Below are 25,602 nucleotides of genomic sequence, written 5' to 3' on the forward strand. Positions count from 1 at the left end.
GACCTTCTTCCTATGACAAAAGTCCAGATGGCACGATTTGCACCTCTTCGCACCTTCTACGAGAAACATCAACTCAAATTTGTTTTCATTATGGTGTATCTCTGAGTATAACAGCCCCGAAGTGGTAGCTGTTTCCGTAGATCTGCTCGAGCTTGGCTGTGCCTTGCCCCTTGCAGGTCGATAGCCATATTTGTTCTTTCCTCCTTTTTTTTCCTGCCGTTGCTTTCTGCACATCGTGCTCAGCAAGAGCTGTTCTTTTACTAACTTTACTTGATTTCTTTCTGATGAAATTAAGATGGTCTGTCATAATTGCTTTGAAAGAGGCTACTGCTAGGGAGTGCTTGCAGACTTTATCATACTTATACCGTCCACAAACACAAGTTGCATGATCCCTATAAACAGAGACCTGCACTGTTCCATTCTTGGCCCCTGTACTTGCAACTTCAAATTGAACTACTCCCTCGGTTTGCAGACTTGCTTTTCTCTGAATGTCAGTAAGGTGATTGAGAAGATAAAGAACTAAAGATAAATAAAGATGGATTCCACCGCTGTTGGTAATTTTTCGAAGACCTCCCTTTCAAGTTCCTGGATAATGCTTTCAACAACGCCAATCGACAGGAATATGCAGGCGTTGGTTCCATCGTTTATTGGCATAACGTTCGGTTGTAAGGACTTCACCTGCTCTTGGAAATCTACAGCAACCTTTTGATCAAAATGCTCAAGAGCAGTTGCTTGGCTAACCCTAAGGTTAATGACCTGAAAGTCCATTGAAAATCTGTTGTGACGCCTGGCTAAAATTTGGGCTGCCTCTTGCAGGGACAAGCGTTTCTCTCTGTTAAAATTAAGGCAACCTCGGAAAACTTCCTCTAATGCAAACCAAACAGTAGCACAATCAATGTACTTTTTGTTGTGTTGTGGTAGTTCCTCTTTCCGTAAAAGTTTGGTTATGAACTTCTTCAGCTGCTCCTGAGTCCTTACACCTTCTGCCTGCATTTCTAAGATGTAAGGACTTTTAAGGCTTGGGTTAAGCAGCGTAAAGATGACCATCCTCAGCGCCCAAACGTCTGTAATTATTAGATCTGCGATAGAAGCCTTAGTTAAGCACTTTTCTTCAACCAGAAGCTCTGGTGACGTGTAGACCACTGTCCCTTGATCAACAGTGGTGGCCTTGGAGCTAATGAGTAACTGCGTCTGAATAAATAGTGACCAACTTTCACCAAAATCAGTCAGCTTACAGACAATCGGCCTTTCATGATAAATTTCATGTAAATCTTGCGACTCTACTGACATAAAGCTGTAGTGTTGGTTGCTAACTAAAATGTTCGCCGTTTTAAGATCTCTGTGGGCAATCCCTGTTTGGTGCAGATACGCTAGGCCACTTATTATCTCTGTGGCTGCATGAGAAACCAATTCTTGAAATCCAACACTGTCATACTCGTCGATTTTTATAAGAAAATCGGACAGTGTACAGTGTACAGAAAAGGTATTTGCCTGTTTAGAAATATTAAAAATTGTTTGATTTGTGTTTTTTCTCCAGAGTGTTTGGCTTGTGTCAGTTGCTGTCAAAGTTGGTATTTCCGGTAAAATGTAAATTACTTCTTCGGGTTCCAGACTGAACGTGAGAAATTTACAAGAGTTCCAACTTAAAAAAAGGTTTGCAAATGAAGAAAATCATTTCTATATTAAAAGCGAAAAAAAAATCGTATATTCGTTTCCAAATAAGACCAAATAACGTGCCCGCTCTTTTAATTTTCTAAGCTCTTTTAATTTTTTGCTCACTCGCAACCCGCTTTAACAGGGTCTATTTTTTTTTTAGATTCACACAGCGGTCCCTTATACGAACAAAGACCTCAATTATTTCACGTCAATGGGCATCACACAAAGCATTTTTAGCGAGGGTCTTCGTTTTATAGATTCACGGGTTTTTTTCTACAAAACAAAGACCCCCTTGATTTCGCGTCAATTGGCATCTGACAAAGCGTTTTAGCGAGGGTCTTCGTTTTGCAGATTCAGGGGGTCTTTTCTACAAAACAAAGACCCCCTTGATTTCGTGTCAATTGGGGTCTAACAAAGCGTTTTAGTAAGAGTCTTCGTTTTGTAGATTCAGGGGTCTTTTCTACAAAACGAAGATTCCCATTATTTTCACATCTGTTTGCACTGAGGAACGCTTTGGCTTGATTTTTTAACTGTCCGTGCTTATTCAGGCAAAAAAAATTAGGGTCTTCGTTTTTCGGTCTTCGGTCTTCGGTCTTCGTTTTGTAGACACCCGCCTAAGTTTCCTGCCCTGTATTGACTAATTCCCTTTGGATTGAAGGGTATGTAATCACAGTTTTCCACTGCTTAGAAAATATGACATAAGCCAATGAAACCCACAGGTCACAAAGGGTACTAGGAGAAAATGACTGAGTACATTCATAAAAAAAAAGCATAACCAAACTTTTACTGGTGTGAAGATTTTTTTTTTTTTAATGAAGGATTTATGCTGTTTGGTGACAAAAAGAATTTTGCCTAACAAAAAATTAGTTGGCCCATCATCCATATCGAAAAGACACCAATAATTATTTTACATCCCCTTTGACCAAAACAAATTTACAATACCAGTAATTTTCATTTATCGCCAAGCTCTCAGGAGGCAAAACTGGAACTTGATGTGTGAAAAACAATGTGCAATGAACATGAAAAACTCTCACCATGAACATGGCTAGGTCAGATTTGTCTCCATGCCTTCCAACAAAGTAGAGGGAAATCTAATGAGGAGATCAAACAGTAATCAAAATTACATCAACTACAAATAGGATTTACCAGCAATAATAGTCAAACAGAAGTGATGCATGTAGGTATGCATATGTCCTCTTATGGAAGCATTTAGTATACATAGAAATAAAGTACATCTGGACAAGAATTTTAAACATGACTAAGGTGGTGAAAGGAGGATACTGGTTGCCCATGGGCCCACTCCTCACAACAATAACAAAATGTCAACTCTACATAATAGTGGGCAAAATGGTACAACTGTAGCTACCACTACTTAATTGATTGTGTAGTCTGACGGTCTAAGTGAGGGTAGTCCTGATAATGATATCCACTAGGGATGTAATCATCCCTCAGCTTCAAACCATTTTTTTTTGTAATACTCAGTGACCTAATATCACACCTGTTGGAAAAATGCTTCCATTGCAGCATATGCAGCATAACTTATTTCCTTGTTGTGATGCTTGCACCAACGGTAAAATTCTTCATAAATCACCTGATTAGAGTAGATCAGCATCTTAGCAAAATACATTTCAATTGTATGTCACCTTTATTTAAGGTGTATTTAGCGAAAGATATGAGATATCTCTTTTGACCATCTTAATTCGAACGGAAACTAGCATCCCACTATATTACAAACAAGGCAAGCATTAACTTTTAAAATAATTACCACTTTCTGCAGGAAAGAAAATTTCTGTCAACACTGGCTGAAGTTAATTGACAGTCGACACATGCCAATTGAGTTTAATTCCAAGAAACAGAGTGCAAAAATTTCTACATTGCCAACCTAATAAAGTGAACTTTACAAAAAACCTTCACTTTGGGTTTGGCAATACAGCCAATCACTTCCGGCTGATGGGGAGCACTCTTAGAAATAAGAGCAAGTGAGACACCTCTTGAAAGGTTTTTACAATAACCGATCTGTAACATAATTGGTGACTGGAACAAAGTTTCTCATTGCAAGTTGAGGCTTGATTGTCAAATACATTTATTGTGTACATTAGATGGTACCGCATGGTTCACAGGTTATATCCATAGAGCAAATGGATTTATAATGGTAATTGAACTGATTGGAATGCTGTTAGGTCCAAACTCTTATGTGTGCAATTTCAAACCAAAATTGCACTCAGTCATTTCAATTACTACTTTATGACATCTATTTTGAAATCACAAAATTCAGTTGCTCATAACAAGTATTTTTAGTTGTCATGTTTTGGTAAAGCTGCCTTATTGGCTGGAAAAAGATGCAATTTAGAGCATAAATTGGTGTGATTTGTATATAAATTACACTGGTGAGAGTCAAACAGATTGCAAAGATCACAAGTGATCCAAATGGATGTGATGAGTGTAAAACAGTAATCCAAAATTTTGTATCACAGATACAAAAGTGGAGTGTAAGCCACTAGCACAATTCATTTTCCTAGATGGCTTTCTTACCCAGTAATCTGGAGTTACAGAAAGAAGCCTGTTAGGTTTGCTTGAGGGCAGAATCACTGCCTTCAAAAAAAGAGGGCCATGATAAATTCAGGGGTGGATTGATGTTTAGGCTAGCAAATAGATAGGGCTTAGGGACTGGAGAATAACTTCTTGGCAGCTTTGTGTCAAAAGGTGGCATCTTTAGTTGAAAGTTACTACTCTGTAGACACCTTTTTAGCCGATATTGTTACAGACTACCTTGCATAATCGGCAGTAAGAATTACATGCAGTGAGCTGATTTTCTGTAGGTAAAAAGCAGGTGAGTATCAAAAGCAAATGGCTAGGTAGAGGTTTCAGCCAACACAAAAATTAAAGTTAAGTTTGTTATCCTCTTGGGTATGTTTTAGTAAATCCATACAGTGTTATGCATAGTATATAATACATCGTACATACACCCTCTATTTCACTCTCATGGGTCAAATATTTATACCAGGAAATCTTGTGACAATCTAAACATTTGTGGCCACAACTACTCTGGTTCATCATTCATTTCATTTGGCTCAAGAAAGAGATTTATCATAAAAACTATGGTGCTAAACAAGGATTTCCAGCCCTGAGAAAAGCTGTAACAACACACATGAAAAAATATTGTACTTTTTCATGTGTGTTTGATATTGCCAATCAGCTGCTGACATGTCACTCGCCTTTCCCGCCACTCAATCAGGTTGATGAATGAATGGCAAAGCCTTCACCATTCTCAATCCAAGGTCGTTTGTCACAATATTTTCGGATTCTGGCTCCTAAAACACTGAAAAATTCATATCCCTTACAGACAGCGATGTTTAAACTTTCCTAGAGGGGGAATAAAACCAAGATGCAGAAAGAAAAACCGAAAGTTACATATTCAGTAGCTTTGGCGATGGCATTTCTCATTGCTGAAAATGAAAATCAAGTACTAGAAGATTTGCCTAAAGCCAATGTTGGCCTTGTACCTGAAAGATTTCTTCTATTGGTAAGGACCAAGTCAATAACGGAGAATTTTGTGTGTTGAAAATTACACCCATTGTTTGTCTTGGAAGTGTGTCAATGCATTTTATTCATCATGAGTTTTAGCACTAACACACTTTTTATATTCGGGGATTGTCGATGCTTTTATTTTCATTCATTAATAAAGTTGACTTTTCTTGTCAGTAACAAAATAATACATGGTGATTTAGTGTTAACAACTGGATTGAAAACGTAAATTAGCCACCGTAAAGGGTAAAAAAGCTGACGTTTCAAGTGTTAGCCCTTCACCAATTGCTCTGACGAAGGGCTAATGCTCGAAATGTCAGCTTTTTTACCCTTTACGGTGGCTAATTTACATTATCAACCCAGTTGTTAACACTAAATTACCTGCTATACTCTCCCACCGACGCAGCACCACAGTTTCTTTAGAAACTTACCCCTTTATTCAAAATAATACATGGTTGCTTGTGGATATGATATTTCTCTTATTGTGTTCAACTCAACATCTTACTCATTCACTGTGCTCACTTGTGAGCTATCAAGTTAAACATTCAAAGAGAAATTCCATATCCACATGTGCCCATGTATTATTCTCTATTTAACTAACCAAGAAAAACTGACTTCTCCCCATACATTGTATCATCAAATTTTTGGTCATTTTTAAGTCATTATAAGTGCAAAATTAAAGGAAAAAACCAACCTCATAGTCTTTGGAAATATACTCCTTGAATTGAGCTGAATGTTTAGCAAACAGGTGAAGCCCAGCTGCAAATACAACAGAAATGGTGCAGCAATGGTACATCTACCAATATATTACCTGAGCTGACGTAGATGCTTGACAAGCATGTTAGGCCCAGTTGACAGTGAAAACTAGTCTATAGACAACATCCTGAATAATCACGGATTTTAGAGTCTCATTACAAAGTTTTTTTGCTATAAGTTGTTTCACTAAAAGTCAAAGTTAATTTGCTATATATTTTTTTGCTAAAGGTCAAAGTTGATTGGCAACAAATATGTCACTTAAGTCAAACAGGGTAATTTTAATTAGTATTATAAACTGAGTTGATAACATAGATTAGCCATTGTAATGAGTTTCAAGGCTGACATTTCAAGCATTAGCCCTTCGTCAGAGCTTTTTTATTTGCTCTGTCCTGGGGCAAACACTCAAAATGTCAGCTTTGAAACTCTTCACTGTGGCCAATTTATGTTATGAACTCAGTTGATAATAATTAATTGCCTTGTTGTACTCTCCCACCCATATAGCACCAGTTTAAAATCATAACTCATGTTGTTATTAATTAAAAGATGTATAGCTACAAACTTATTTCAATTAACAGCCACATAAGATTAATTTTTTTTCCTATGCAAGTGGATGCCGATGACATAAGGATAAGGTTTCCTCCATTTATTCAAGGTAAATAATTATGAAATATAGTTGGCTTGATGCTGTTTCCCAAAAAATTGATCCTCTAGTAACTCTAGACTTTTTTTGGCTTTCTCTGAAGGTTTGTGTAAATGGAGCTTGATTGTCTGTCACTCAACTGGCGGTAACACAAGAAACTGATGGTCAGATCTTTTGAACACAAACTAAAAAGTTCACTTAAACCTACCTTTTGGTACTTCATAGCGACTAAGACTGACCTAAAATCATAGAAAGATTTTAAGCATTTTCTTACTTAGCACTAGAAGTAACATCAACATAATATAATAGGATTGGACATTTCACAGTTTGTCATACCCTATGTAAAGACCCTAAAGGCAAGCATTACTCCTAGTAAGTTGATAACAATGGGACAAATCACATTTCAGGAAAACAACACAAGTAAATGAAATAAAATAAGTTACTTCTACTGGCTATCAAATCTAACTAAAATTGCTGACATGAAACTAAAATCCCTGAAGAAAACCAGAAAAGTACACATTGTATATGCTAACTAAATATCAAAACTACAATTCAGAGATATTTTGAAAAAATCTTGATGCCATGAACTTTGAGCAAGTCTTTGCATCATCCGATGTGAATTCTTCTTGGGGTGTTTTAAGTAATGTTTAAAAAACGAGCGGGAGTGTTTTATGTGGCTGTTTTATGTTTTTTGTGGTTTTTGACCCAATAAAACACGTGCTGCGAGTTTTTTGAACGGCTTCAAAAACATTCTTGGAAAAGCGTGTGTCAAGAGAGTTCATAACAATTATGCTTTTGTGAACGTTAGAAATTAGCATACGAGAAAAACATTGTGATGATGTATTGTCTAATATGCCTTTAACAGATTACTGTACAAATGGAATAGAGAATTTTTCCAGATGTGTATTTCACAACTGTACTATTAATTTGGTGCAAAAGTAAATTTACTGTGTGAAATTTGTTGAAAGAACATTAAACATGTTCCCACCATTTGTTGTGTCAGTTTCTGTGTTGATAATTAATTAATATTCATAAGTCACGTGCAGTGTCTTTAAATCTGATAAAACACCGCATACTAATAAGGATGAGGTTTATCAATATAAAGTCACTGCATGTGATGTATTATCTACCATTTGATAGGTTAATGGGCTTATGAATTATTAATGAGTTTTTGAAAGAACATTTTATAGCAGTGTATCCATAAATATGTGCTGCTCTTTGAACAGAAGGTAAGGGGTGCCTGTGATTGACTTAAGAGGTCAAATAATAGATGAACGTGATGGTTTACTTAGGAAATCTTGCAGGACTACCTGTGAACCTGCCTGGTCTCCTTATAAGCAGCCTAAAAGAGTGATACACCTTATCAAATGCAAGAGAAAATTTCATCAGGATATTCTTAGAGGCAGTGCCAACTCTCCTGATAACTTCTGCACTGCCATTAAATAGCTGTACCCAACATTTAAAAGGTACATGTATTCTCAAAGCAAAGAAAAGCATTTAAGATAAATGGAACAAAGTCCATGGAGTGCCTACAATTCTGAGGACGTACCTGAACACTAAATTCTAGTCAATATTTCGCATGCTGATACAGAACTCATTTGAAAGCATTCAACAAACAGATAAAAAACAGTCCTGTTCTGTTGTCTTGATTTAGTGTTTCAGGGTATATGGACAATTTTTGAGTCAGCATCCTGTCTTTATCTTTTAAGGTCCATCTCAAACTCATACCCTGATGTTGGCCCCATGAAACACACCAAAAGTTTCCTGATACACTAAGACTTAGATCACACTTTTAAAAGGGTAGCCCTAACCTAAAAAACAATATTCTCAATATCACATAAATTAATCTTAAGAAAAGTGAGGTGTGCACTCTGGCCAACTTTCTCACTCAGTCTTGGTCTCTGAAGCCTCGAACAACTACAACTGTAATCCTAACTGTTGCCACTTCCTCACAAATGGGACTTCTAACAGAACAAGGTTCCCTAATAAACAGTAACCACAATGTTAGCCACTATTTAAATATAAGATTCAGAGGACATACTTGTGGATTGATTGCCATTCTTGCATAGGTGTAAATATCTTTGGCATACTTGGAACCTTGGAACAAAGCAGAAATTAATCATTAAATTCAGTCCTTAAAATCATGTCATTTTGATATGAGGTCCATAGAGTGGTTAATGAGATAGTTTAGATAGCAAAAATTGGACTGTTTCTGAGAAAGATGGGATTATCTTATGTGGATTGGAGGGACTTAGCTTGACCTAACCTATTTCCATGAGAATGCATCCAAGGTGTGAGCACTTATTCAAGGAAATAAGATGTGTTCATTTGAGCACTCATTTTCCAGTATAAAATGATGATTAAGGTTACAGTTGACTATCAGGGGCCAATTTTTTGGTTTTTTTTTCTTTTTCGTGTCAAACTAGTCAATACCATTTCAACTACAGCTTCAAGAAAAATTTTTGTAAAATATTAAAATGCACGAGTTACTAACAAAAATGTATTTTTGAACTGAATTCTTTAGCCTGCCAAAGCATGAATAGCTAATTTTAATATGTCATCATAAAAGACTCCTGGAGTGTTTTTTGTAGCAAAACGTCATGGTCCTTGAATTTTAATTGCATACAGATTGCCTGAATTTGGTTGCACATGGTGATCCTTTGCTATCTGTCTGCATTTCAAACTATATTTTGAATGGAGAAAGAGAAAAAGGAGAAAAGTCCTTGGGTAATAGTAGAAAAGATGCCTGGCTGTATGCACAAGAATTCTATTGACTGAATGAAAAAAAGGATAAACATTATTGAGTAGCATTTGATGCTTCTGTCTTCTCAAACTTTCCAAAAATACAGCTCCACCCATTGTAACTCTTGAAGTTATAAGCACACTACTACTTCCAGGTAATAGAGCAAGGAAGGAGTTATGCAAGACAACGAAGTGTTTCCGGATTTACCTTCAGAAATAGATTGTGTGAAGTTTGTAAGATAGGATGTCAAACCCCTAAGGCATCCTGCAATGATGAGCATATCTGGCTTTTTGGTTTTTCTTGTCATCTGCAATCATAATTGATTAAACAGAAAAACTGAGTTTCTTGTATACCCTTGTATACCTCTTTACCTTTCTTCATCACCTTTAATCTCTTTCAAAACAGTGCTAAATTACACCAACAGCTTGGTTTAAATGCCTTGGGTCCCATTATTGTACAAAGTCACAGTCAAATTTGGGGAAAAGTTAAAAGAGGAAAAAATTAACTTTCAGTGATTATTTAATAGGAAGGAAATAGAACATCAAGTAACTAAGCATAAGATACATGCTGATGTGTCAAAGTCAGCTGTATTTGGAAACAACTGTCAATTGATAGAAAAACATTTCACAGGTGAGCTGAGCCTATTAGAGTTAGCTATAAGCAATAAACCCTTAAAACAGCCTACCAAGTAATTAATCTACTTTGCCTAAAAAGTGTAAAGTACAATTTTGATTTGTACTCTGCATATCTCTAATCAACATAGCAACCTCAGTGGAAAAGAAGCAGTTGGCTTTGAAAGGCCCAAAACTATCGCATTCAATCCAACAAGAAAATGTATTATCTCCAAAATTCCTCACAAGAAGATAAGTAAAAGTTCTGAAAAAGTGTACAATGTACACAAGATACCGAAAACAACAAATTTGTTCTATACCCAAAAAGAGAATAATTATAAATTGTTGTTAAGGAATTGGAGTGAAACAAGGAGGACTCCTAACTCTTCTATGGTAAATGTGTCATCCTCATTTTTTCAATAGATATAGAATTTGTTTCCAATGCATATATACATATGTATGTGTATTATGTATGCACATTATTATATATGTATATATACACACATATACATAATATATTTAATGCATAACAATTTTGAGCAAACACAAATCAAAAAGAAAAAGATAAAATAACATAAAGGAACCTTGAAGGTACCTCTAAATTTAGGACACTGACATAATGCTTAACAAGATCATCTGAATGGCTGATCATGCACTCAGGAAATACTTTTGCAATGGTCCCCAATAGGGAAAACAGCCAGTATTTTACTGCAAAAACAATTGAGAAAAGTATCTAAGATAACTTCACAACTTGCACTGAAGCAATCATGACAAACATGACCAGTTGTCAAATGTACAGCTACTTGCAAAATTAATAAAGGGGGTAAGCTTCTAAAGAAACTTTGGTGCCATGTGGGGGAGTATAAGAAGATTACTTGGTTTTATCACCTGAGTTGATGATGGAAATTGGCTACTGTAAAGAGTTTTAAAGCTGATGTTTTGAGCATTAGCCCTTCATCACAATGAATGGAGGAATTGTGGTTCCTATGACTGTGTTTACATGTAGAAAATGGAGTAACAGTAGTATTGGTGAGAACATGGTAACAAAAAAAACAAGAATAAAATAGTTGAATGAAAGTATTCATTGATACCATGGGGATTAAGAGTGCCAATCTGAAAGATAAATTTTTGTTCTACAGATTTGCAGCTTTCCAAAGTGCCCAGACATTAGGAAAGGCTGCAGACTGCCAAATGATGCTGAGAATGATTAGGGAGATTAAATTGTCTCGCAACAGGCTCAGATGCATCCTTCATTCCTTTCTACACTACAAAGGTGTTCTCAGAATCTAGTTGTCTCCTTGTTTCACCAAGATGTTTAGGATGTTGCAGATCCCATTGATGGGTAGGGCAACTGTCTCCTCTGTTGCAATTACAACTAATATATTTTTCCTCTCTACTCCCACTTGTAGTAGTAGAGAAAGCAAGGACCCTTCATGAAATCCCTTCTACCTTTTTCTGGATGGGTTACCCTTCACAAAAACATTTAAAAACAGAAATGCTATTAAATAAGTTTGCTTTTTATCACTTTGGCACAAGATCTTAAGTTTGAAAGCTGGTGGCAATAATGTCCTTGGAGTAGTTTACCAGTAGATGAGTGTTTGGTTGGTTGAATACAAGCTCCAAAATATCTTGTCTACGTTAAGGCCATCCTATACTCTTTTTCCCCTTGGTTAACTATGATTTGATTAATTTTACATGTTAGGACAACTATACAGCAATTTAAATTCAATATTTGCAATCATACTTTGTACAATGGTGGTCAGTTAGGTGGGAATTAAAATTTACTACACTAAAATGCAATTGACTATCTTTAACCACTCCTACATGTAGATACATAGCTCCATTTGGAATTGCCATATCTTCAACAAGACGTGATTTTTAAAAAACGATGAGACTTACAAAAACCAACAGGTCCATCACCGTAACTTCAGAATTTCTGTTTGAGAGTTGGATCAAAATTGATTTAAAAATTGCTCAAAGGATACTTATCAAAAATCTTTGGAACATCCAGCTTTTCCACAACAGAGAATTCTAGTTTAACATCTAATATCTGTTGAATAAAATTCACATTCATCAATACAAAATTACATAGTTTTCAAATATTTACAAAATTGCCAAAATTTCAAAACCCCACCACTTCAAAAAAAGCAAAATTCAAGAAATCCTGCATAAAAACCAATAATTAAGTGGTAACATTAGTAATCAAATTAAAAGTAATAATTATAATATAATAATAATTCAAAGGGGCTAGCTAAAAAACCTTATTGTTCCCCAATCCTCTGGTCTCCAACAATGATTACCTACACTTATTATTTTGTCTGTTAGTTATAATGAAGAAATGTAAAATGGTATCCATGTTTACATAGCCTGATGTAAACACAAGGGAGGTTGGGAGAAGACGAGATAAGCATAGGAAACCATGACGCAAAGTGGAGTGGTTTCCAGCTTATCAAGTGTTCTCCCAACCTCCCAAGTGTTTACATCAGGCTATGTAAACAAGGAAACCATTTTACATTTCTTTTAAAAAATAACTAATGAAAGAGGAACAAAAACCATGTTTACATACACTCATGTAAAATGGTTTTAAGGCCAATCAGAGCGTGCATACTATTTGAATTATTTTATAAATAATTTTATCATTTTATTGCAATTCTATTTTGTGATACTTATGTTTCATACAACAAAACATTCCATGTTTTAGGATATTCTGTCATTCAGTGTTTTGAGATATGCCAGCTCTCTGCTGTATTGTTGATATCTATTCCATCACCCTATCAAGGTATCATACGTCACAACTTGCTCGCTTCACAACTTTAGTGGCTCTTCTGGGCATAAATCTCCGATTCACACAATAAAATGCTTTTTTTCAAAAAAAAAATCCTCAAAACTTCCATGATATGCAGATCAAATCTACTGAGATGTTAAACATCTTACAATCCTGAAATGATTGTGAGATGTTTAACATCTTCCACTGTCTTCTGTAGCGCCATGGCAAGAACTGAAAAAATAATTCAGTTGTAGCAATAAGCCTGAAATCACTAAAGGAGAGAGCTCAAATATGTATCAAGAGAGACTGTCGAACTTATAAGGTACTAAGAAACAAACAATAATTAGCACCAGGAAACATCTGGTTGAAACTGGGTCAGATCACAAACCTGTTATTACCATCACTCACTCACTCATTTCGGTAACCAGTCAACTCACCGACGGACCAACTCGCCGACGCCAACTCGCCGACGTATAAAATTGAGTAGAGACATCGGCGAGTTGGTCGTCAATCCAATACAACTTATTAGAAGTTAAACATACAGAAAAGTAAACGATATTTAGTAAAAAAACACTGGTGAACATTGGTGAACATCAAACAGAAGCTTAAACATCGGTGAACATTGGTGAACATGTTTTCTTAAAAAATCTGAGCGATTGACATGATGAGTCTTTACGATGTTGTTGTCACACAATAACTCGTTCGCGTCTGAAGCGGATATAGTAATTGGTGATGTTTACTTTACTTTATTCGCCTTGAGATCCTTATAAACTTTGTTGCAAATAAAAAGAAATGCTTTTTACTAAAGATCTTGTCTAGAAAGCCAAGTTTCTTAAAAAATCTGACCGATTGTCATGATGAGTCTTTACAGTGTTGTTGTCACACAATAACTCGTTTGCGTCTGAAGCTGTTAAAGTCATTGGTGAGGTTTACTTCGCTTTATTCGCCTTGAGATACTTATAAACTTTGTTGCAAATAAAAAGAAATGCTTTTTACTAAAGATCTTGTCTAGAAAGCCAAGTTTTCGTTAAAAAATCTGAGCGATTGACATGATGAGTCTTTATGGTGTTGTAGTCGCACAATAACTCGTTCGCGTCTTAAGCTGTTCTAGTCATTGGTGATGTTCACCAATGTTTCAGCTTCTGTTTGATGTTCACCAATGTTCGCCAGTGTTTTTTTACTAAATATCGTTTAATTTTCTGTATGTTTAACTTCTAATTAGTTGTATTGGATTAACGACCAACTCGCCAACGTCTCTACTCGATTTTATACGTCAGCGAGTTGGCGTCGGCGAGTTGGTCCGTCGGCGAGTTGACCGTAATTCCTCATTTCAATGACATATGTACCTTTGCCTTCTAGGCAACGGTAGCCACAATGACACTGATTGTTGCTGCCAAAATACCATAAAAATTTGATTGGTGAGGGTAACACACCCTGCCAATCTGAGTGGTGAGAGGCCCTACATTCTCCATAACTAATTTTTTTGCCTCAAAAAATACAGGTAACTCAAAAATGGCAGCATTCAAGGTCAAATTTCCAGCATATTTGAAGAGGATTTTTAGCCATTATGCTACCCTCCCAATCCTTAAGCAGTAAAGTATTGAAGGTTCTTTATAATTTTGGTGATACAATTTAAACACTTTCTAAAGTATACTTCTCTTTTACTAACGAACATCCATTTAATTTTCTTAACCATCTCTTACTGTTATTATTATGAATTCATTTTAGTTATTATTACTGGGTTATACCTCAGCCATAAGAGGAAGTGTCTCTGCTTTAGCCTTATTACTGTGATCCAGAGAGAAAATTTTGAGACAAACATCCTGCAAAAGATGTAAATGATATGGTAAATACTGTAAATGTTAAAATCATGTAGTTTTAAGTTTTGTGTTATTAAATGAAATTATAAAAATTGATCATGGTATCACAAGGCACTGAAATTTCCTTCTAAAATCTAAGCAGTTCTACATTGTAAAATCATTGTGCATCACTATTAACAATTGTCAAAATTAGTTTGTTTCAAGCTGTTGTAGCATGTGTATGTCACTAATTCTATCATTCTTTGATGCTACATCAGTGAAAAAGGGTCAAAATTGTTTTGTCTTTCAATCTATACTAAACACTTCCTAAAACATTCAACAGTTTGGAAAGCAGAACAAATTCAGTTCCAACATGAGTTTCATGAGTTACAGATTGCAAATGTGATCAATAATTAATAAGAAAATAATTCTTGTTCATATTCATAAAAAATAGGACTAGAAAACCAAGTCCAGATTGAAGTCCAGATTGAAGTCCAGATAACCAAGGTTTGGCTGTATAAAATATTCCATGGATGTAAAATTAAGGAGTAGAAAATTACAACTACACTGAACTATTAACATCTTGGTTTGCTTCTTATACATGTCATCTTGGTTTTCACATGATGTCAGAGGTCTTTCCAGCTATGGATGTCGACCATATTTACACCCCTCAAAGTATAAAATTTATGGTAAGGCTTAGCTGTATCTGTACAGTTTTTGTACTCTTAAAGCTGCTTTGTGAATTCTACATGGATTTATCACAAGAAAATAAAAGAGATGAAACTGGGAAACTTAGCAGGAAGATTTCTGTACTTTCTGAGTACCCAACATCTTTGACAACCACATAAAACCGCAAGACCTTCAGAAGATTTCTGTAGTTGGTGGCGACACACTTGATATCCCATGCAAGTAGTTCCATCCCAAATGTTTGCCACCAGTCCTGCAGTCTGATTTGTTTAGCTACCTCATACTGCAGACAAGTTTCTACATGCATGAACAGTTCAAGAACTATAGGACTTTAGCAGCATATAATCAAGTTGTATCAGGTTTTGTGACTCTGGTGAGAGGAAAGAAAATTTCCAGAAAGTATTTTGTTTTAGGTAAAGTGTGACATTCACAGGAAATGAATGGTCCACTTACAAATGTATGGATTTTAACTAGCTGAATAAATGATACTCTCTGTACATCGGTTAGCCTGTAAAGCTGGGCTCACAGAATCATGCTTACCTGTCACCAGGGCCATAATTTACATCGAATGCTGGGCTCGTATCAATGGAAAGATGGCATGCATGCACACCAGTTAAAAGCTTGTGGATCCTTCCAATTTATGTTAATGAAATATTGTATAAAGGGGTTACAGATATTGATTTTACATTGGATAAGGAGCTTAAAGAAAACCTTGACAGAAAAACTGACTCCCTTTCTCAAAACACAGTGACTAATCATGGAAATCAACTTAGTACCAGAAAATTGCAGCTGACTTCCACCGAACAAATAAATATATTTTATGAAGCACTCAATTACTGTGATACAAAAGCTGTGGTGCTAAATTTAATTGACCCATTTGCCAAACAGTTTGAGTGGAAGAATTTATCCTGATCTACAGCACTCAAGCACAGTCTTACCATGACTTGAAGCTTTCTGGAAAACTTGTATTTTGCTGGAAATTCTGGGGAGATGTTATACTAAGGACGTGAGAAAACCACTCGTGTACTCCCAGTGATGGTGGTATTTGCTTTTGCAGAGGCCAGGACTGTGAACATGTGGTGTCCAGTAGTAATGCAGACGGCACTTCTAGAAAGCTCCATATCACATGTTTGTTTTGCAGTAAAGTGCTAACAATGAAAACATGGTACTGCCCACATTGCAGTAAATTACCACATTTTAAATGTAACAGAAGGTCAACCAAAGGCAAGCTACCATCTGCAGAAGTCTAGGCCATCATGATGTGCAGCAGCATTTGCATCTGTTGTACTTAGCCAACACCAAATGACAGACTTCTGGAGTGTCATAGTACTGCTTGTAGAAATGGACACTCTTTCCACTTTGGTTGTTTGGGGCTGAAAAGAATGCCAAAAAATTCTAAAACAGACTAAGCAGTCTTAGCAATAAACTAGGTCTGCATTTGTTCTACAGGATGTTTTCCTGGGAAGGTACACCTCTATGACAGTTTATTTCGCGACGTTATAAGTAAAGATATTGAGGACCACACAGATGACTAGCTTGGTGGAGGTTTGGGAGAACTTCAATTTCCTCCAGTTCAGCAACAGACCAATAGTAGTGACTGTGGTGTATTTGCAATTGCCTTAGTCATCTCTCTAGTTTTTGGAACAGATCCTATGCATGTAACTTTTGCCACTCCTAAAATGCATCTGAAAGTTAGCACCCTGCCTCCAGGACAAACAAAATGAGCATGTTTCTGATTTTTTTTTAACTATCCTGTAAAACTGATAATTGGGCAAACTCTGATAAGTTTCATGGGTAATAAAACCCCAACCTCATCCAAATTTAGATGAGGTTAGGTATGGATATAAAAATTTGATATTTTAAATTTTGAAACATATTTTGTATTTTGAAACTGTGTATACTCATTGTCTGTGTCCTCAATGGTGACGAGCCTACAGTTAGTGAGTCTGGAGTCAAAGCACATTACAGATTTTTCATTCATGAAAAATTTGTAGGGTACACTGATCTCCAGAATTAACTATAAGCTCTTTACCATTAAGGTGAGTGAATAATCTGAAGGTTGTGAATGCAATGCATGACTTCCATGAGTAATATCAAGTTTTTCTCTCCACAACCATAATAGGAGAATGTTATTGGATAAAACCTTATACAATGATAATTTTTCTTATGAAAACTAGAAAATTTAAATTGTATAGTAAATACAGTAAACAACATATGTCATCTGTACCTCTATAAATGATGACCATTGAAGAGAAACCTTATTACAGGGTTCTAGTGGAGGGCATAAATTCATAAGAGCATAGCAAACCCTTGCAACATGTTCAATTATTGGAACTTGAGACTCTGGTTGTCTATTGGAGTCACACTTGAGAAAGTCTGTTTGTAGGGTATCCTCTAAAATTGAATATTTGTGTCACCTCAGTCTAATCACTCTTTCTACTTGAATGAGCTCACTGGCAATTTCCTGGGTCCTCCTGTCATCCACTGGGTCCAGCTGTAACCTCCCTCAGTGAAAGCTGGAGTAGCAAGTTGAGCCTGTTCCAATCCCACAATTTCACTAATGGTAAAGCCCCTGTTTGCCATAACCATGTCTCCTGGTGAAAGTTTATTTAGAAACCCACAGTTTCCTGTCAGAAACTTCTCAGAGGTTCTATCCCCATGCTTCAGACACAAATGAAACAGATCCTTGAGAAGTGATGCTGATTAGTATTTTTATGATGTTAAGATGTTTATTATGCACTAAATGTCTGTGCTCTTGCAAGCAAGTTTGTCAGAATCTCACTAAAAATCTGAAGGCAGTCAATAACCATGATCACCTTGTTGCCAAATGATTTTGTTCAACTCATGTCAAAAATTATTAATCATGAACACATAGTGTGGTCTGCCAATGGTGCTACAAGAGGGCTCTGATGGCTCCATTTCTATCCTGTCAACCTCACATATGAAGGTATTTGTGGTGGTCTTGGTGAAGTAAATATCAATGACACAATCCCCACTTAGATTAAGATGCTTGTGTCTCTTGGCAGCTTCGACTTCTTGTTGCTCTATGGTGCATTTCCTGCATTGCTTTAATCTTTCAGCCCTTCCTTTCCTGTCTTAGTCCTTTCTGCTCCTTTGCTACATCTTCTTTTCTACCCAGGTTTAACATTGGAACCAAGTGTCTGTCCCATGTAGCTGTGTGTTTCTCTGAAACCAATTGACGGCTACTAACATGCTAACTTTCTAGAATGTTCATCTCATTGGTATCATCTCAACTAATTGCCAAAATCCACAGATCTCTTCTCTACTTCATCAATTCATTCCACTCATTGCCTTGGTTTGTAATTATCTCTGGTATTTTGCTGAAAGGTACCTTGTGTTTACTACTTTTTCACTAGCAACTGACTACCATACAGAGAACCATTTCAAACATACACACTCATGCCATATTCGTTTACACTTGAGGGGGACAAAGATGGTGCATAGCAACCATTCCCACATTTGCTGACACATATGCAAAAACCAAGAATACACAAAAGCACAGATGACCAAAAAGAGCTTCTCATTTAAGCCATTGTCCTTGTGCCTCATTAAAATGAAAACAATACTGCTGAAGATTGAGTACTTACATTAATACTTGTGAAAATTCATTACTACTTTCTGTTGGTTGCTATGTTTGGCTCTACTTTACAGCAGTGTCTCTATGCCTCTGTTCCCTACCAAATGATTAACATTACCTTAATTTCCACAACATAGGGATTAATTTTCTTTCCCATCTTCATCACATATGATTGAAGGAACTTCAAAAGCTCTATCTTGGCATCTTGAAACTAAAATGTGAAAAGAAAGTTGAGTGTTCAGATTAAGTGCAAGACATAACCTATGTAGAAAGCATTGACGTTCTTAATTCTATTACTCTGTGATATGTTTTTTAATAATGAAGTGTAATAAAGCCTTATACATCCTGAGTATGTAGTGGTAAACTGATTTATAAAGATTAGACAGAAAGCAGTACACAACCTGTATCGTTCTTTTAAGCAAGTAGAGTCACGAACATTGTAATTTGAAAGCAATTCTCACCAAAATTTTTTGGTTTAATCCATGATCTTTTAACACATAGTAGTAACCAGTTGGATTATCATTTGTATCATTTAGGCCCTTTGAGCCAGTCAGGTTTTTTGGTGTCATTTGGGTCATTAGTGTCACTAAGATAATTTGCATGCAGGGTAGCTAGGTCATATTATTGGGTTGGGTTATAGTGTATGTATCAGTTGAATCATGGTTTTATATTTGAGCTACTCAAGCAACCTGAGTGTCATTTATGTCAATTGGGTAATTTCTAGATATGGAATCATTTGAAGTAGTGGGGGCATTTCAATTGGTTGGGTTATTTGAGTCGTGACCATTTTTAACAGTATTAGCAGTGCCCTGAAAGCAAAGAATTCCAACAAAAATGTGACAGTTTGTGTTGCAGTCACATTCCAGTATACATTCATTTACACCCAGCATATCTAATTTTTGGTTAGTGAGGACATTTATTGTAATTGGAATTTACAATATATTTTCCAATGTAATCTATATTCTATTAGCTATCTAACTTCCTCTACATTATTGTGCAAAAGTGTGTTACAAAATTAATGAAAAGTGTAAATTTTGTTTTTGCAAGCCTTCCTCAAAAGTTAGAGTGTAAGTTCCATGCAGAAATTTGAACACAGAAGGCTTTTTGAGCAAACATCCCTTAAACAGAGAAGCTTTTATAATGCGGAACTTTTGCTACAAATCAAAACTGTTCATTTCACATGCCCAACTTTTCAATCTATTTAGTTAACCACGGATGTAATGCACACAAAATATTGACAAACACATTCCCAACTGGGTCAGTCACCAACAAAAAGAATGACAATTCAAAATTCAGAGGTTTCTTCCACAAGCACTTCAGCTGAAAAGAATGCAAATAAATTAAAATTTAAAACAAACTGATTAATTGACCAAGCTGAGCTTGAAAAGTAACTGGTACCAAAATTAATGTTCATGACTGATAGTAAAAAAGATTGTGATAAATTCATCATGCAAAAAAAAGTATTTTAGATCTTTAGGTCTGGTCAGTGGCCTCTGAATCTCTGAAATCTAGTAGGAACCCCTATCACTATCAGTGAACAATATTTCTGCTCCAGTGCAAACTGTGAAGAAATAAATTTTCCTTTTGCCCAAACAACAATAAGGATTTGACATGCAGTCATCAATCTCACACCCTCCATTCTACTCTCAGAGCATTTTTTACTTACATCTCCTAAAGTGAAAAAGATATAAAAATTTACAAAGTTGATAGATCCTTATTCTTTATAAATTTTAGAAAATTAAGAAAACACTGATTTCTTTCCTTCGGTGATACCCTAAGCCTAAGGCCAGATATTTTGCCAAAGGCTTCCATCAAAGTCAGTGATGCTCTAAGAGACTCTTCAGATCCATCTAAGATAAGTGTCTAGGAGATTCTCCTTTCTCTGACTTTCTTTAAAGATATAAATTTCCCCCAACTCACTGCTAAATTTCCTGAATTTTCCTTGACCTTGAAGAAATTTTTTTTCCACCAACAGGTGGATAAAATAACTACTAAAGGCTAATTGGGTTTTAGGGCTGGTTAAAAGGACTTGTAGGGACATAAATGACATTGATACAGTAACTATGAAAACACTTTACTGTACTCTTGTGAGACCCTTACCAGAATATGCATGTGAAACTTGGAACCCACACATAAAACATAACAGCAAAGAGCCACCAGTTGGATTACTAAGTCTGATGATGATTATAGCACTAGATTATCTCAGTTAAAATTGCAATCATTACCCAGTAGGAGATTCATAAAAGATGATACATTTTTGTTCAATGTAATTAATGGACAGTATGATATAGATATTTCAAATAAGCTCCTATTTTGTAAGGATAAGAAATTTATAAATTATAACTTGAAGAAAAATGACACACAGGACCTTGCTCTAAATTTTAGTAGAACTAATGGTTTTATTTCATATATAGCTTTTTTAACCAAATAGTTAATGAATGAAATAGTTTACCTAATCATATTAGAGAATCAAATGGTATTGCAGCTTTTAAAATGAATGCTTTAAATTTTATTACAGTTGATTAGAACTTCTCTTTTTATATTTGTTAATGCTCTTACACCTTAATTGGTGGGACATCCCTAGCATGGTGCCTCAGCACTTTTGGTTGTCTTCTTATCCACAACGTTTCTTTATTTTAGTGATAAATTTCATTTCATTTATTGTCTATTTGTAATCTAGTGGAGTGCATCTGTAATAAAAATAAAATTTTATTTCCTTAACCTGCGGCAACCATGTGCAAGCACACTTTTAAACATGGTTATCTAAGTAACTTTACACCTAACCATGTATAAAAAGACATTTTGAGAGTTAAATATCTGTAAGACATGATGCAAAAAGATCACTACTGCCATTGCACACACTGGTTGCACATCATGCCATGGTCTTGCATGCTTATGTGTGGGTGGAAAAACAATATATCTCCAGCAATGATTATATGAACAAACAATTACAGTGAAAGGGATTTTCACCCCTATAATTTACAGTTCCAGTAAGTTTAATTATGCCACCTTTGGTTAAAACTGAAAAAGAAAATTTAGTGGACAATTTTCCCCATAAAAAAACAAGAGGAAAATAGTTGCTATGCCTCAATTGAAGTTGGAGAGTATGGTTTTCACTTCATTTCATAATTCACATCCCTTCAGAGAATAGCAGTGTTGTTGACTAGAAAGCTTGTTCCATTGCTTCTAAGACTTGCTGACTTGGGAATTTTTTTGGCCCCATTATCAGGAAATTTTATTTTCCTTTACTTTTTTAAAAATGCAATGTCAGCACTTTTTTCACATTTCAAACCTCTCTATCTCAGAATATTGTGCAACAACCCCAAATTTATTTTTTAATTTAATGGCCTTATGCTTGCATAATAATTGGCCATGCAAAAGTAGATCCCTAATAATTACCAAGCCCTGTCCTTAAAATTGATAGTGCTGTTAAAAAAAATGGCAAGATAGTGAAGTGAAGAAGATACAGGTCTGTGCCTTTGTGTGATTCCAGTTTCACTGGTTTATCAAATTGTCCAATTCCAGGCCATACTCAGCAATCCAAGTTGGTTATGTACATGTGATAATCAGGTCTTACTCATGTGCACTCTCACATGTCTGTTTATTCCAAAACCAAAGAGTAAATTTTTGAATCTACTAAATTATCTTGATGTTGCCTATTCAAAGGTCAAGTCAAGTTTATTTATTTCTCCAGGTCTGTCTACCTTTCCATAGTTTGAATTCAGTCTTGCTCTTGTTCAGACAAGAATTGTTTCTCAATAACCAAAATTCAAATTCAGTAGTACAAACAAAGTCTGGTTCTGCTAATCACAAGTTTAATTTTAAGTAATTTTTCAATTTTAAATGATTGGATAAACCCCATTTCTCTAAGTTTGGATTTATTTGAACCAAGAAATAAATCAAGTATAGAAATTATTTCCATAGCTGAATAACCATTAGAGCTTTTAGTTCACTTCCTACCCAAGTAGGTTGTACCTAGCAGGAAATATAATGTTCACCTACTAAATTCACTTCATTTTTGAGACCTCCACAAATAGAACATACCTCATCCAAAGTGATGGCTTTCCTCAAAAAGTTAACTATGCTTGTCTCACCACTGAATAAAAGTGAAGAACAATAAGCTGCAAATAAATTCAATTAAAAAAATCAGAATAAATAATTATTAATGATGAATGTATATTATATATTTTCGATTCCATCTCTGACAGGTTTGCTCTATGAGTCAATTTCAGTTCCAAATAGCTTCTAGCCATCCTTGAACATTGCATCCAAATAATTATAACAAGTTCTTACAGTAAAATCTAAAACTGCACCCTATAATGCAATGGTTTGATTCTTCAGAACAACCTCTTTTAAAGTATTAGACAAATCAAGACATGATATTTTCAACAATATTACTGAAGTCGAATTATATTCCCTCCAATTTGCATTTTCAAGGTTCTGTTTATTGGCAGTTCCAATCTCGGAGTGTCAATTTGTTACCATCATAACAACTGGAATCACTCTTTCTCCATTTATCATTTATTGATTAATTTTCCTTAATTTTAGTTTACATAGGACAATAACTGCTTCAAGTAACCTCCACTTTGGAGGGTCCAAAATGGACTTTTCAATTCCCACAGCCTGCTACTATTTTTCATTCCATCCTGATCCTACTGGGTTAAAGCCAGGTTGCTTAATAGTTCACAGCCTTATTAAAACTGATGGGTTAATCGGAGAAAATCATGATTATGGAGAAAGGCAAATACTTTTTAAAGGTATATTTAGCCAGCTTCAAAAGGAAAACAGTTGTTCCTCAGTGTGTTTTTAGTCTTAATAGGTGAGACAAAAAAACTTCCAATTCAAGGAACAAAATTACTTGCAAACACATGGAACCACCATGGTGACTGAAAAGACAATAGCTTTCACAAGCATCTTCATGGCAAAAATTGCAACACAAATCTTTGATAGAAGTGCTAAGAAACTGCTCATTTGTTGTAATATTGACAATACAATCTCTCTACTGCACACCAACAGAGATGCTGTCAACCAGTTTATTGAACAAACTTAAGCAAATAAATACCACCCAACAATCAAATTTATGGCTGAAATATCTGTTTCCGAAGCTACTTTCTAAGACATGACTTTATATAAGGAGGAAAGATTCAACAGGGAGTCAGTTCTCGATAAAAAAAAAACCCCCCTCAAACCAACAGAGACATTCCAGTACTTGTTCTACACAACATGTTACCCACTGGGAGCAAAATGCTTTGCTAAAGGCAGAGCATTATGACTCCTCAGGAAAAACTCTTCAAAAAAAATTTCTCAAAACACAACTGGCAGAGAGAGGCAGAGGTGAAATTTGAAGGATGTAAATTACACAGACCCTCCTCTAACAGGGAAAAACAAGCAATCGAATCTTGCCCTTTGTAACACAATACTATCCAACAGTTTCAAACCTTAAAAAAATGCTTATGAGTAAGTGTCATTTAATACAGCAATGACCATTGCAAAGAGGAATCATCAAAGAACCAATACTATCATACAGAAAGAGGCATTCATTCAAAGGAATACCTGTGAGAGCAAAATTATAAGATACTATGGAGCTGTGTAGGACTATTAACAATTTTAACAAATATAAAGTAAACTGAGTCAATTAGGCAAGTCAACCCCAATTTACACAGGAGCATTAATTAAGCCCATTTATACAGCAAATAAATATTTTTCAATGTCTCTGAGGTTGTTTGACTTGTAACTTAAGCTAAATTATGATCCCACTTATACTTGTCCTATCCCCTATCCCGCCTTTGAAACTGAGCGTATCTCAGTCCCACCTTACTATTTTCATCCCACATCCCGCCTCTGAAATTTCCCATATCCCACAACCCTCCTCAATTTTAATCATCATCCCATGTCCCACCAAACCCAAGTTGGATCCTTACATGTACTGAGGAAGAAAATTGCTCATTTTGCAAAATATAACAATTAACCATGCTTAGCCTTACAAAAAAAGAAAAAGCTATGGAGTGATATTCTTTGTTCAATTCTGGTCAATCCTGGTTTACCCTGCTCCTTTCCAATTCAAACTTGAGCATAGGAACAACCACAGAGCAAACGGAGGAAAGTGGGATGTGTGTATGACAATTCACAATTCCTCCATTGGCTATGACAAGGGGCTCGAAACATCAGCTTTTAAAACTCTTTAAGGTGGCAAATTTACGTTATCAACTCAGTTAATAAAACTAAATTACCTTGTTTTCCACAGTTTTAGCAAAATGAATTCAAACTGGAGCATGACTAACACTCCCCAATTTATACAGTGGGATACGACAGCTATGATGTCAAACTACGAAGCGAACTGTAAGAGTCAAACTGGATGAACCCAGTGACCAAACTTACAGCATAATTATCATGGCCAGCTTCCGGTACTATGCAGTTCGAGAGTATCAAATATCATTGGAGGCAGAAATTAGCAACGCAAATGGGGAATTCATCGCAGCAATCAAATACTCCTCAACTTGAAGACCTCATTACTTAAATCTACCGATGTGATTTGTAGAGAGAGTCGTTACTTATTTTTATCATAATTTTGGTCATAATTTACTTTATTTGACGCTTTGGTGCACCCTTATTGTACATGTACCTTCTTCCTTGCCGGATACGTTCTCCAAGCAAAAACTGCGGAGATCTACTACAGTATTACTTGCGTCTAAACCACGCTGAGGTACATCCGATGAGGACAAAGAATGTAGATGTGTGAGATAGCGGTTCACTATGTCAGCCATTTTAAAGATGAGCCTTGCGTAGCAATATCGAGCCCAGGGTAAATTTGCCCCCTTGT

At 35.7% G+C, this 25,602-nt stretch overlaps 1 protein-coding gene and 1 pseudogene across 12 annotated transcripts in view; one reads left to right on the forward strand and one right to left on the reverse strand.

Moving 5' to 3' along the window:
* LOC113673640 (DNA-dependent protein kinase catalytic subunit) overlaps window positions 1–25,597 on the reverse strand; it is a 159,094-nt gene extending 133,497 nt beyond the window's left edge. For all 12 annotated transcript variants that reach the window (XR_016180295.1, XR_016180294.1, XR_016180297.1 and 9 more), the window contains exons 1-13: window positions 25,405–25,597; window positions 22,827–22,903; window positions 18,901–18,993; window positions 14,447–14,521; window positions 11,917–11,981; window positions 11,516–11,559; window positions 10,527–10,639; window positions 9,528–9,627; window positions 8,619–8,674; window positions 6,786–6,816; window positions 5,876–5,940; window positions 3,155–3,247; window positions 2,691–2,747 (exon numbers count right to left, since the gene is read on the reverse strand). Coding sequence is in view for 6 of the 12 variants with exons in the window: in XM_089184351.1 (XP_089040477.1) it covers window positions 2,691–2,747; window positions 3,155–3,247; window positions 5,876–5,940; window positions 6,786–6,816; window positions 8,619–8,674; window positions 9,528–9,627; window positions 10,527–10,639; window positions 11,516–11,559; window positions 11,917–11,981; window positions 14,447–14,521; window positions 18,901–18,993; window positions 22,827–22,903; window positions 25,405–25,546 (1,011 nt within the window). In the remaining 6 variants the exon portion in view is untranslated. The remainder of the gene's footprint in view (window positions 1–2,690; window positions 2,748–3,154; window positions 3,248–5,875; window positions 5,941–6,785; window positions 6,817–8,618; window positions 8,675–9,527; window positions 9,628–10,526; window positions 10,640–11,515; window positions 11,560–11,916; window positions 11,982–14,446; window positions 14,522–18,900; window positions 18,994–22,826; window positions 22,904–25,404) is intronic.
* LOC149038834 (uncharacterized) lies at window positions 15,118–16,152 on the forward strand (annotated as a pseudogene).
* Window positions 25,598–25,602: the final 5 nt, after the last annotated feature.

This window comes from Pocillopora damicornis, chromosome 10, assembly GCF_964200805.1.
Source record: "Pocillopora damicornis chromosome 10, jaPocDami1.2, whole genome shotgun sequence".
Taxonomy (NCBI): Eukaryota; Metazoa; Cnidaria; class Anthozoa; order Scleractinia; family Pocilloporidae; genus Pocillopora; species Pocillopora damicornis.